At 41.8% G+C, this 14,245-nt stretch overlaps 1 protein-coding gene across 1 annotated transcript; it reads right to left on the reverse strand.

Annotated features, from left to right (window-relative positions):
* Window positions 1–307: 307 nt before the first annotated feature.
* zmynd19 (zinc finger, MYND-type containing 19) lies at window positions 308–14,126 on the reverse strand. The gene is made up of 6 exons (XM_061876346.1): window positions 13,900–14,126; window positions 10,758–10,817; window positions 8,606–8,712; window positions 5,920–6,060; window positions 2,177–2,357; window positions 308–2,097 (listed from the first exon to the last, which is right to left on the reverse strand). Exons 1-6 carry the CDS (start codon window positions 13,948–13,950, stop codon window positions 1,954–1,956), a joined length of 684 nt encoding a protein of 227 aa, XP_061732330.1. The 5' UTR covers window positions 13,951–14,126; the 3' UTR covers window positions 308–1,953.
* Between the last annotated feature and the right edge of the window lie 119 nt (window positions 14,127–14,245).

Below are 14,245 nucleotides of genomic sequence, written 5' to 3' on the forward strand. Positions count from 1 at the left end.
AATACAAGAACTAAAACACTACACACAGGAAGACAGCAAAAAACTCAAAATAAGTGACAGGACACCTTCTTTGAGACAAGAGCTATATTGATGCTTGGTTATGGTTTAAAGTCATATCTAACAATTGCAACAACAACTTTTTATTGTCAATATCGGCTGTTGAGTTTCATTTTTTAATGATTTCTGCTAGTGTTGTGCCTCTGGATTTTTGCAATGAAAAAAAAAAATGCCTTGGCTCAAAAAAAGGTTGAAAAACACTGATTTATGCAACTAAAAGGTGTTGTCGCTTGTAAAAATAAAGACATACTGTGGTTCATTTTTATTTATAATCATTTTACATTGGAAAAGCAATTGTGTTATCCCCTCCTCAACTCTATTCACATATTGTAGCTCTTTATTTCTAAGTGATTTATGTTCCTACTCTTACAAAACCAACCAAAATAAAACAAAATAAAATAAAAAAAATCAGACAATGTCCAACTCACACCCCATCTACGACAAATGCGGTAACATGGGAGCTAACTTTTTAGTGCAGTGGTGAAAACCTGTTCTCTCACACGCACACAAACATACATTAACACAATCAACGAGTCGCATGTAAATGTGGGGACATACATGCTCCAAAAGTGTCTGGACTCCTCAGCGAGGACACATTAAGCATTTGTGAGCAGAAGGTGGAAGGCAAATTTGACACAGTTCATAATTAAAAATAGTCTCTGAAATAAAATACAACAAAAAGAGTCCGGGTAGGGGGTGGGAGGATTCAAGTTTTAAAGTTCGAGACGCATGGAAGATTTCCGTGACAGCGTGCAAAAATAAAAAACCAAAAAACTTAGAAGGGCGTGACTAAATAACACATAATCAAGTAGGAAACCCTTTACCCCAAATAATTCATTAAAAAAATGCAGAAAAAGGTCCCATATTGTCCACTTCAGTTTGCCTTCAAATATCATCTGGTTTTCACAATCAATATTTTAAATAAATATAGCTCCACTGATAGAATTTCTTCAGAAAAATACCCCCGTGCTCCACACACACACACACACGCTCACAAGGAACTCCACATGTGCACACACACACGTTATTGAAAATGAGGGGATTTCCTAAATTGCCTACACCTGTGATTAATGTTAAGTTGTGTCGTAAAGTAGAAAACAAAAGGAGTACCAAATATTGCCAGCGAGTGGAGAATTTAGTAGGTAGTTTTTGTTTGGAAACTTTGTACCATCAAAATAAAGATATCAAAGAAAAAACATTATGCCACAATGTAGCAGCTACTTTACAATGAAACGGTGACAAATTAAACAACATTTTAACGGCAATATGGCCCCTTTAAGAAGACGTGTTCGTTCACTCATGAGCGCACACACACACACACACACTCACGCACACGCACACACACACACACACACACACACACACAATACTGTTAGTGTCATCCGTTCTGAAGGGGTGGTGGCGGCAACAGCAGACAAAAAAGGTGAGGAGGGCGGCCGCGTGCCCCACTGGAAATACAGTGACGTGGTCCCGTTGCAGCGCCCCCAAGGGGTTCGACCCGTTTAGCAGAGGAAGCCTCCTCAACAGAACCGGGTGAGGATGTCTGCGCGGTCCAAAAGAAGCTATATTCCGGTTGGTCTGCGAGACAAGTCGATACCTCTCGGAACGATTAGCAGCAGCAGGTTGAGCTCGAGAATGCCTCCCCGAGAAAAAAAAAAACTAAACGTTCCTGTCGTCCACGTGAGAAGCAAACCATGAAGAATTGACTGTTCTGGGAAGTGGCAGGTGTCCATCTTAGTGCACCCTCCGTTTCATTCCGCATCCCATTTGTCAGGCAAGCGCAATGTCGCTTGTGGTTGTCTCTTACGCACAACCCGCTTATCAAGACCCCTTTGCCACCCACCAGGTCCCACCCCGCCTCCGTCGCTTCCCTTCCCTTCCGAGGCAACGATAAGATCACCGCTCGGGCTCCGACTCCAACGCCAGCGCCCGCTTGCGCTCTCGACACTGCTTCTTGTGGGCGGGCCAGTCCCTCTGCTGGCACTGGGAGCCGCAGTAGCGGGCCACTTGGCAGCGTCCGCAGATATTGAACTCACGAAGCTGGGAAGACACCAGAGACGTCGGGTCAATTCTGAGGGAACAACACATTGAGACGCGGCCGACGGACTGGAAGACTCACCCGCCTCTCGATGAGCGAACACGGCGGGTAGTGACACTCGTAGTACGTGCACGAGCACTCCTCCTCCTCCACCAGCTCGCCGTTGGCGTTGTAGTAGCGTGTGCGGCTCAGCTCCAGGTACTGCTCCTCCACCGGGTCGGCCGGAACCTGCTGGATGGCCAGCCAGTACAGTGACTGCTCCCTGGTTGAGTAAGGGATGATAATGATTACAGATTGCCGATATTGTCGGCCGACAAATGCTTTAAAATGCAATATCAGAAATTTTCGGTATCTGTTTCAAAAAGTAAAATGTATGACTTTTAAAAACGCCGCTGTATGGAGTGGTACACGGACATAGGGAGAAGTACAGAGCGCCAAAAACCCTTAAAGGCACTGCCTTTGCGTGCAGGCCCAATCACATATTTTTTGGCTTTTCAGACACACAAGTGAATGCAATGTATACTTGGTCAACAGCCATACAGGTCACACTGAGGGTGGCCATATAAACAACTTTAACATTGTTACAAATATGCGACACACTGTGAACCCACAACAAACAAGAATGAAAAACACATTTCGGGAGAACATCGGCACCGTAACATAACATAAACACAACAGAACTAATACCCAGAACCACTTGCAGCACTAACTCTTCCGGGACCCTACAATATACACCCCCGCTACCCCCTTCCCCTCCCCCATCTCAACCTCCTCATGCTCTCTCAGGGAGAGCAAGTCCAGAATTCCAAGCTGCTGTTTTGATGCATGTTTAAAAAAAATAATGCACTTTGTGACTTCAATAATAAATATGGCAGTGCCATGTTGACATTTTTTTCCATAACTTGAGTTGATTTATTTTGGAAAACCTTGTTACACTGTTTAATGCATCCAGCGGGGCATCAAAACAGAATCAGGCATAATAATGTGTTAATTCCACGTCTGTGTATATCGTATCGGTTGATACTGGAATCGGTAATTAAGAGTTGGACAATATCGGAATATCGGCGAAAAAGCCATTACCGGACATCTCTAATAATGATATTTATTTATTTGAATTAAAATAATACATATTCATAAACATCGAGCAACAATGTAAACATGCACAATAACTATCGTATTTCCTTGAATTGCCACCGGGGCGCTAATTAATTTAAAACCTCTTCTCACTCCTGCGCTTACCAAAGGCATGCGGTAAAAGTAAGCATGCGCTAATTATTTTAAAACTTCTTCTCACTCCGGCACTTACCAAAGGCATGCAGTAAAAATTTGAGTGTGATGCAAGCTTGGACTTTAAATCCTACTGAATAGCTCTTAATCTTCTTCCCTTTATGCGATTTCAAATTACCGGTATTGAAATCAGCCTCCTCCATTTTGAAAATGATGACAGTGGAAGTGTCACTCGTGACGTCACGAGTTTGACCAGGCGGTAATACTAAGCATGCGCTAATTATGTTGCGAAGAGAGTTTGACGCGGCAGTAATTTAAGACAGGCGCATACTATATCCCCTGCGGCAATTCAAGGAAATACGGTAATTTTCATCCGTTGTCCTAAGGCAGGTTGATAAAGTAAACATTCAACAGGTCATGATACAAAAGAATACATAAATCACAAGACATTACGGTCGAAGAAGATGTGAAGGGTGTGGCCACTGTAAAAACATGCACCCGAGATAATTTGTTCTCCCAAAACCTGCATCCAATTTTCTCCAATTCAAAGTGTCCTATTTGCTTTTTCTTTGGCTTAAAAAAGTGGCAGCAGCCTCAGGACGGAATGATAGGAAATAAAATTCAGCATAAAATTCAGCAGAATGTACATTCAAAGCAGTGTCTATAAGAGTGGTTCTTAACCTTGTTGGAGGTACCGAACCCCGTTAGTTTCATATGCACATTCACCGAACCCTTCTTATTGAAAAAGATATATATTTTTTCAAATTCAAGACAAAGTTATGTGTTTTGGTAACACTTTAGTAAGGCGAACATATTTCTAAGTAACAAAGACTTAATTTGGAGTTATTTGGTTAGGGTTATAATGAGGCCATGCCGAATAAGGCATTAATAAGTACTTAATAATGACTAGTTAAGAGTCAATATGTTACTAATTTGCATGTTAATAAGCAACTAATTAATGGTGAATATGTCCCCTATACTAAAGTGTTACCATGTTTTTTTACTGGTGCACAAAATGAACCGTGCATGAACATCAGCTCGTTTAAACAACAAAACCGACACTAAAGTCACACTACACTGCATAAACTCACAACAAATTACACACCTGCAAATCAGTGTGACTTCCGCTGTTGCCGTATCCGTAATACGCACATAGGGAGAAGTTTTTATTGAGGCGATGAGTCGGGTGTGTTTTGATCTCTGCCGAACTCTTGAGGCCGACTCACCGACCCGCTAGGGTTCGATCGAACCCAGGTTAAGAACCACTGGTCTATGATCTTGGCATCAAAGTAAAAGTGAAGCTTTAATACTTAAAGTAAATCAGGGCTGGACTGTAAAACCCAAAATATTAATATCATAGTATAAATCAAATCCCTTGACGGTAACGGTATATATCCCAGTATAAATGTTGCGTGTACAACATACAATGGAAGTGTTTCTGAATGGGGTTTGTAGCCCCTTAGCATATATGAATTGATTTAAAAAACAACAACAAAAACCAGCAAATATGTACTTTTTTTGAGAGCACCATATCCTCTGAAATCATGCCTTACAACAGCCACAAACAGTATGATAAAATTTTCAATCAGGATACAATTAAAACATTTTATTGAATAAGGAATGCAAATGCTGCATGTGTACAGAGATGGACGACGGATTGAAGCATTTTAGAAAAAGACAGAATATTTGCACTCTTTCGATGCATTAAAAAAAAGTCAATTTAACATATTGAACGGATTGTTTTGAAAACCTCTCACTTGTTTAAAAATAAGTACAGTTGATAAAAAGTTGTGTATAAAGTTTCAGAGAGCTGAAGGAACTTGTATTCATTTACTGTGGGAATGTTATAAAACAAGAGTTGTGGTCTGTTGTGATAATTGCCTTGGTTGTCCATCGTAGGTCACGTGAGGTGCCTGCGTCACCACAGCTGCTATTGTTGGCAAAGTTAGCTTATGTGTGTTGAAATGGAGACGACTGAAATTAAGGATTCTTGTATGAAACAAGCACAGTTTTCGCATTAACATGACATGGTGTCAGAGTTAAGGACGACACCAAAAAATGGCAACGTTTGGGCACCCAGAGCAGTTTCATTTTGCTGTATTAAAGCACCGCTTTTGGACTGGACCTCACAAGGCCTCTTGTATGCAGTTATTAAAGCCACAACTGAAGAAAAGAAACAGACAGACGTAGGGTAGCAATGAATTGATGACGGCAAAGTTATTTAGCTTTTTTTTCCCATTTACCGTTTGATTGATTGTCTTACTAATATCTGCCCAGTCCTGGGATTGGATAAAATGATTACTACATTTTCCTGCTCAACATCCAACTTTTAAAACCCAAACTACGTCCAAATCACGGCTGTAGCACAGTTTCTTAAAAAGTTCTTCCTTCTCAGCCGTGCTTGTGGCCAATTTCAAGTGGAGCCAGGTGCAATGACATCATTCACGATATGACAATAGAGCACAAATCTCTACCGTGGGGCCAAATTCATACCATTTCTACCGTCATATCATGTATACCGTGCAGCCCTACTATAGATATAAAGTGTAATACTGTTTAAATACTATAATAAAATGTGTAATCAACAAGGGTCTTGCCTTTGTTTGCTTGAAATCTCCTCCGGCTTGGGGCTCCAACCGAGAGGCACCAGTCGTAGGTTGTCTAGCCGGTTGTCAACCGTCACAGAGTTGATGTGGATCACTTGAAAACTTGGGGCGATCCCTCCTCTGTGTTTTTCCCTGAAGAAACCCAAACAAGTTTTAATAAAAACAAATGCTAAACCACAGATCTCAATCAGACGCGTCGTCATACATGGGGGATGTTGATGACAAACAGGAAGAGACTAGGGGAACTCGAGGAACTACACGAAAACAGGGTTCGGTGAGTGGTCATTGAATTTTCATTTCGTGAATGGAAATAGAAAAACAACTAATTTATTTGAATTTCATTTTAAAAACGAAAATTTTTTAAAAATGTTACTTTTATTTATTTGGTGTCAAAGAGCAATACAATCTAAAAAAAAAAAAAAAAAAAAAACGGTTTGATTTTCATTTTATATTTCATATGATAAGATTAAAATTCCCAGTAAACAGAAACGGAATAACAGACCAAAAGAGATATTTTTTCATATGTTGACCCAGGATGGTTTTATTTTATAAGTAAAAGCGGTGATGTTATGGTACCCGTGTGACTGGCTAAACTGTATTTGGAGCCCAACGCAGAAATTATTTCAGACATGGCACAAGGATGGACTTCTACAGAAATCTCTACACACATATTAAAAGAAGAGGAGGCGAAAAAGTATTTGATCACACACACACACACACACACACACACACACACACACACACACACACACACACACACAACTCTAATAGTACAGTATTGTTCTTACAGGCCAGTCCGTGGTCCTGTCTTTAAATTGCTACTTCGGGTTTTGGTGATGGAATATGAAATGTACCCTTAGGAATGGCTGAAAAAAATAAACACTTAATGAACATCCTACTAATGGCTTGTAAAAAGACCATTACCAGGAAATGGATATTACAAGAGTTCAACATTGAAGCTATGGATGGAAATCACAACGGAGAAGGTACAACTTTTATTAATAATAAATTGGAGAAATGTACGTCACACTGGGAAAACTGGGTCAATTATTTCACGCCTCATATGTCTGATTTTATTTTCTTGAATTAGTGATTGTACTGTTTAAAAAAAGATTACTCCCGATATGTCCATAAATTTATTTCTATTTATTTACTATTGGTTCTTTTATTTTTTAGTATTGTCTTTTTTTTTTTTAAATGTATTTATTTGTTAATATTATTTTGTTTTGATTTTTTTGCAGTTTCTCTCCTTTTGGGGGGGCGGGGCTGAGTGGCAACATTAGGATATAAACGGAGGAAATGTTTTGGAATTTGGGGAAGACAATAGATGTATGATTTATGCAAATATGATGTAATGGATAGGAATGTCTGATGGTGGATGTCAATAAAAACTAAATAACATTTAAAAAAATATATAAAAAAAACATCTGTTTTGATCGGTTCACGTTTACACATGTGTAGAGCAGTGACTTTTAAAAAAATAAAATAAACAAAATAAAGTTAAAGTATTGTCACAATGAATGTCACACATACTAGATGTGGCGAAATTATTCTCTGCATTTGACCCATCACCCTTGATCACCCCCTGGGAGGTGAGGGGAGCAGTGGGCAGAAGCGGTGCCGTGCCCGGGAAACATTTATGGTGATTTAACCCCCAATTCCAACCCTTGATGCTGAGTGCCAAGCATGGGTCCCATTTTTATAGTCTTTGGTATGACTCAAGTACCACCTCAAAAATCATGTGGCTCTCAAAGTACCACCATAATGACCAACATTAAAATACAGTAGCATCCATCCATCCATTTTTTCTACCGCTTGTCTCTTTTGGGGCCGCGGGGCGTGCTGGAGCCTATCTCAGCTGCATTCGGGCGGAAGGCGAGGTACACCCTGGACAGTCGCCACCTCATCACAGGACCAACACAGATAGAAAGACAATATACACACACGAGGGCCAATTTAGTGTTGCCAATCAATCTATCCCCAGGTGCATGTTTCCAGCGTTGAGAGGAAACCTGAGTACCCGGAGGGAACCCATGCAGTGACGGGGAGAACATGCAAACTCCACACAGAAAGATCCCGAGCCCGGGATTGAACCCAGGACTACTCAGGACCTTCGAATTGTGAGGGACATGCACTAACCCCTGTTCCACCGTGCTGTATAGTGGTGTTAATTAAAAAAAAGGCAAAGGTTTTATTTAAAAAGTGTATTTAAAATTTTAGCCAGTGTAATATTACACACAATTTGAATAGAATAAAATACCACTGTACTTAAAATGAGGAACTACATACATTACATGTATATATTTCGTTATTCGTCACCTACTCAGTGGCCTTGTAGAGTGTCTGCCCTGAGATCGGTAGGTTGTGAGTTCAAACCCCAGCCGAGTCATAACAAAGAATATAAAAATGGGCCCCAGCATCAAGGGTTGGAATTGGGGGTTAAATCACCAAAAATGATTCCCGGGTGCACCACCACTGCTGCTCACTGCTCCCCTCCCCTCCCAAGGGGTGAACAAGGGGATGGATCAAATGCAGAGGACATATTTCACCACACCTAGTGTGTGTGACAATCATTGGTACTTTAAATTATTGCACTCTGACACCAACAATTCCATGACAAAAATATACTTGCAACAAGAGGCAAATCAACACCTGAGAAAAAAAACTACCGACTCACCAGAGCAGCTCATGCAGCGGTCTCCCCGCCCAGCGGCCTTTGCCAATATCAAAGGCGTAGGCAAAGATCTTGGCACCGTTGCCATCAGCGTCGACTTCCATGCGTGCCTAGAAGCACACACACACAAAAAAAAAAACTTAGCACTCGGGCTGGGCAATATGGCCTTTTTTTTTTGATATCTCGATATTTTTAGGCCATATTGTGATACACAATATATGAAGTGAATTATATTTATATAGCGCTTTTTCCTCAAGTGACTCAAAGCGCTTTACATAGTGAAACCCAATATCTAAGTTACAATTAAACCAGTGTGGGTGGCACTGGGAGCAGGTGGGTAAAGTGTCTTGCCCCCTTGACTAGGGTGGCGGAAGCGGGGATCGAACCTGCAACCCTCAAGTTGCTGACACGGCCGCTTTACCAACCGAGCTATACCGTCCCGATATATCTCCATATTTTGCCTTGGCCTTGAATGAACACTTGATACATATAAACACAGCACTATGATGATTTTATGTGTCTACATTAAAACTTTCTTGTTCATACTGCATTAATACTGTATATTCTCATTTCAAACTTTCATGCAGAGAGGGATATCACAGCTCAGTCATTTGAGCAAAACTGTATTTGTTAAACAGTTATTAAGCAATGGCACAAACGTTCATGTCATTTCCAAAACAGAAAGTGCAAGATTGTCAGAGACATTTTAAGTGTCAAATAAAAATGAGGTGCAGGAAATCAAACAGTATTTGTCCTTCGCTATGTAATAGGTTACTACGGACATTGTTAAATCACGTTGTTGACTATTTTTTTCATATGGTGTTGATCTGGAAATATTTTCCTCTGCATTTTTATGGTGTGGGAGTGTGGCACTGAACGAAGATGTTGAAATGCGGAGTAAGCACTCTTCATTCTCTAGCGGGTGACTTTTCAGATGATGCTACATATTAGCAGTAATGCTACTCTTTGTAGCAACGCTTTTGCCGCGTGCTTAACTTATTACGGTTGTCTGTTCGACATATTCCTACTTGAAGCCAAACCACCGCCAGACGATGGACCCCCTGCTGTTTTTCTTGGGAATTACTTCTTCCTTCATTCGCACCTTCTTTCACTCATATTACCACTCGCACAGCTCTGCTAGCATCACAGCTAACATTACCCATTCTGCTACCTCTCTGCTCCGCAACGGCGTATACATATGTGACGTATGACGGGACAGTATGTGACGTGTGTAAGAAGGTGCGCTTGCTGTCTGTGAGAAGGAGAGACAGGAAAGAGCGAGAAGAGCCTGTAGTATAATGCCCGCAGCTAAAAGCAACTGCGTGTGAACGTATACCCGAATATCCCGATATAGTCATTTTCTGTATCGCACAGAGAGAAACCCGTGATATTGAATTTGAGAGCACCCAGCATGGACGAATAGAACAGACAAGTTATTGTTTTTGTCTGCTCGCGGAGAACAAAAATCCTAATCTACGATTTGACTCCCTCGAACGGCCTTGACGCTGTGGAAACAGGACCAGGCTGTTCTGAAAACACCCCTGAGGACACCTCAATGATAGACGCTTTTGACCTCCCTCCCTCCCTCCCTCAACGACACCTGGAGTCGAACTTTTGCAGATCGGCCTGAGTCTAAAAAACATTACATCCTCACACCCAAGACAATTGGGCATACATGCACAACACCCACCCCACGCCTTCACCACCGCTTTTTTCCCTTGGGGTGATGGTTGGATGGCAGCGCTTCAAAGCAGCAGTCGCCTTCTAGGGCTCCAACTCCCCACTCTGTTGCGAGTTTGTCGTGATTAAATGTAACGTGTTTATGTGTGCATTGCCCCCAGGTTTTTTTCCCCAATCCAGACTGGGCACCTAAGGGGGATTTTATTATTTTACTCATCTTCTTCCCCAGCGTTTTACCTTTTCCCATCTTTTACGGGGCGACTCATGGCACCCCATCAGCGTCGCTGTTCTGTGACCCTGTACGCTGTTTGTTTGTCTAATCTTGAACGGGTTTGTGTAGTAAACAAAATTGTTGTTGTACTTGTTGCAATGACAATAAAGACTTACCTGATATATTTTGTATATCGATATATCGCTCTGCCGTACTTGAAACAGTGTTAAAAAATAAAAAAACATAAAGAGAGTCATTATTTACCTCAAAGGCATAGTTCTCCACCAGTGGGATGTCCTGCTCATCGATCAGCGTGTACTTTGTCTGAGAGAAAAGACCCAGTTGACACTTCATTAGGCACACTAGCTGAGAATGTAACATGCCTGGTAGGATACATAATGGTCATCTCCAGCCAAAACAAACCACACTGAGTCATATCCATGGTCACGTGAGACACGCCATGCGCACCGATTGCTAACTTTAGCCACATGCTAACTAAAAATTTTGCGAACATGTGTCACCCCCACATACCACGTTAAGTGACAGTACATTATACTCATTAACTGGCAAATAACCATTTAAACTCTGACAAAAAAGGGAAAAATCATAGTCTAATTAGTTCTTTAAAGGCCTACTGAAACCCACTACTACCGACCACGCACACAGTCTAATAGTTTATATATCAATGATGAAATATTAACATTGCAACACATGCCAATACGGCCGGTTTAGTTTACTAAATTGCAATTTTAAATTTCACGCGAGGTACCCTGTTGAAAACGTCGCAGAATGATGACGCTTTTGTTGACGCGTGCTTGTGACGTTATTGGTCAAAGCGGACATTTTATCCCAGCACCATTCACGGCTAAAAGTCGTCTGCTTTAGTCGCATAATTATACGGTATTTTTGACATCTGTGTTGCTGAATCTTTTGCAATTTGTTCAATTAATAATGGAGACTATAAAGAAGAATGCTGTTGGTGGAAAGCGGTGTATTGCAGCTGCCTGTAGAAACCAAAACACAGCTGGTGTTTCTTTGTTTGTTGTGAAGCTTTAATATGGAACAGAGCGGTCAAGCGAACATGTTTCTCTACCACATGTCAACTGGCAGCTTTCGGTGAGAAAATTGGGATATTACGTCGGCTTTTACCCGAGCTTGCGTACTCCTGCAGCAGCTGTCAAAGAGGCAGCTGCGACTTTCTTAGCTCCTCCATGGCTTCCATCAGAGACACTGGCGGTCACCACACCCCTCCGACTTTCAGGAATGACTTAATCTCACTAAAACACTAGTAACACAATAAGCAGATAAGGGATTTTCCAGAATTATCCTAGTAAATGTGTCTAATAACATCTGAATCGCTCCCACTGCCGTCGCCTTTTTTTTTCTTTTTTGTTGCTTTATTCTAACTTTCCTCATCCACAAATCTTTCATCCATCCATCCATTTTCTACCGCTTATCCTCGCTCAAATTAATGAGGAAATCGTCGCTTTCTCGGTCCGAATCGCTCTCGCTGCTGGTGGCCATGATTGTAAACAATGTTCAGATGTGAGGAGCTCTTCAACCCGTGACATCACGCGCACATCGTCTGCTACTTCCGGTACAGGCAAGGCTTTTTTATTAGCGACCAAAAGTTGTGAACTTTATAGTCGATGTTCTCTACTAAATCCTTTCAGCAAAAACATGGCAATATAGAGAAATGATCAAGTATGACACATAGAATGGACCTGCTATCCCCGTTTGAATAAAAAATCTCATTTCAGTAGGCCTTTAAAGGCCTACTGAAACCCACTACTACCGACCACGCAGACTAAAAGTTTATATATCAATGATGAAATCTTAACATTGCAGCACATGCCAATACGGCAGGTTTATTTACTAAATTACAATTTTAAATTTCTCGCGGAGTTTCTTGTTGAAAACGTCGCGGAATGATGACGCGTGTTTGTGATGTCTCGGGTTGTAGCGGACATATTAGCCCAGCACCACTTACGGCTAAAAGTCTTATCTTTTCATCGCGTGATTACACAGTAATTTGGACATCTGTGTTGCTGAATCTTTTGCAATTTGTTCAATTAATAATGGATACTATAAAGAAGAATGCTGTTGGTGGATTGCAGCCGCCTTTAGCACCCAAACACAGCCGGTGTTTCTTTGTTTGTTGTGAAGCTTTACCACAGACCGGTCAAGCGAACGTGTTTCTCTACGCCAATCAGCAAGTTCTTAGATTGGAAAATTGTGATATTAAGTCGGCTCTTACCGGAGACTTGAGTGGATTATGCGACCTCCTCCTGTAGCTGTCAAAATGGCAGCTGTGATCTTGGCTTCTCTCAGAGACACTGGCATTCACCGATGCCCTCCGACTTTCAGGTACGACTTTATAATCTCACTAAAACACTTTTAACACAACAAGCAGATACAGAATTTTCCAGAATGATCCTAGTAAATGTGTCAAATAACATCTGCATCGCTCCCACTGCACTCACCTTTTTTTTTTTCTAGTGCTTCACTCTAACTTTCCTCATCCACAAATCTTTCATCCTCGCTCAAATTAATGGAGAACTCTTTGCTTTCTCGGTCCGAATTGCACTTGCTGCTGGTGGCCATGATTGTAAACAATATGAGGAGGCCTACAACCCGTGACGTCAGACGCACATCTTCTGCTACTTCCGATACAGGCAAGGCTTTTATATTAGCAACCAAAACTAGCGAACTTTATCGTCGATGTTTTCTACTAAATCCTTTCAGCAAAAATATGGCAATATCGCGAAATGATCAAGTATGACAAATAGAATGGACCTGCTATCCCCGTTTAAAAATTAAAATCTCATTTCAGTATGCATTTAAGTGACAGTACATTATACTTACTATGCGGCAAATAACAATTTAAACTTTGACAACAAAAAAGGGAGAAATTATAGTGTAATTAGCCCTTTAACCGACATTTGGCCGTGAAGTATAAAAAAAGGCGTGTGACAATGGCTTCCTCATCAGCAGACGCTGATGTGTAACCTAAATTACGTTGCTAATACTAGCAAAACTGATTGCCGCCGTAACTACATGAATTGCGGGCTGTAAAAAACTAAAAAGTAAAGAGTTAGGCTGTAAATATGAATATGGCTGAGGCGTAAGAATGCGAATAAAACATGTGACAACACTTGAAGGCAAACGCCGACTAGCCCGCCAATGCTAACTAGCGTTAGCATATTTAGCGCGACACGGAGCATTGAACAGCCTTTGGTCACCGCGGTTCAAATGAAGCTAGAAATGAGTCATGGTAAAGCAACATTCACCCGGGCGATAATAAAAACGGGTGAATAACGCACAAAAAAGTGCTTGTTTGTGGTCCGGCGGGGCCCTCCCTTACCCACCCCCGGCCGCACATGGCAACCCCAGGATGGCTGCTCACCTTCCCGGCCACACGGCCGAGCCGGACAATCCCGAGCTTAAAGTCCGACATCAGGAGAGTAGTGAGCCGACAAGAACACCTTTCTGTGTGGGGGGGTTAATTTTATCCGGGGGAGGAAGCCCCCTAAACCCCGCTGCTATACCGTTCGGGTCTCCGGCGGCAGGCAGCCCGGCCTCGCTGGGTTTGACACACCGCTGTTGGCGCAGAAAAGGAGGGCGCGATATGAGGGGCGGGACCAGACCGACTCTTATGCGGTTGTCCAATCACAATGGTCGTTACGTTTTCTTAACCTCTCGGTTTCCGGGTTTGTGTCCAGTAGGAATCGAGTACATCTAAAGTCCACCCA

Source organism: Nerophis ophidion, linkage group LG17 (genome assembly GCF_033978795.1).
Source record: "Nerophis ophidion isolate RoL-2023_Sa linkage group LG17, RoL_Noph_v1.0, whole genome shotgun sequence".
NCBI classification, from domain to species: Eukaryota; Metazoa; Chordata; class Actinopteri; order Syngnathiformes; family Syngnathidae; genus Nerophis; species Nerophis ophidion.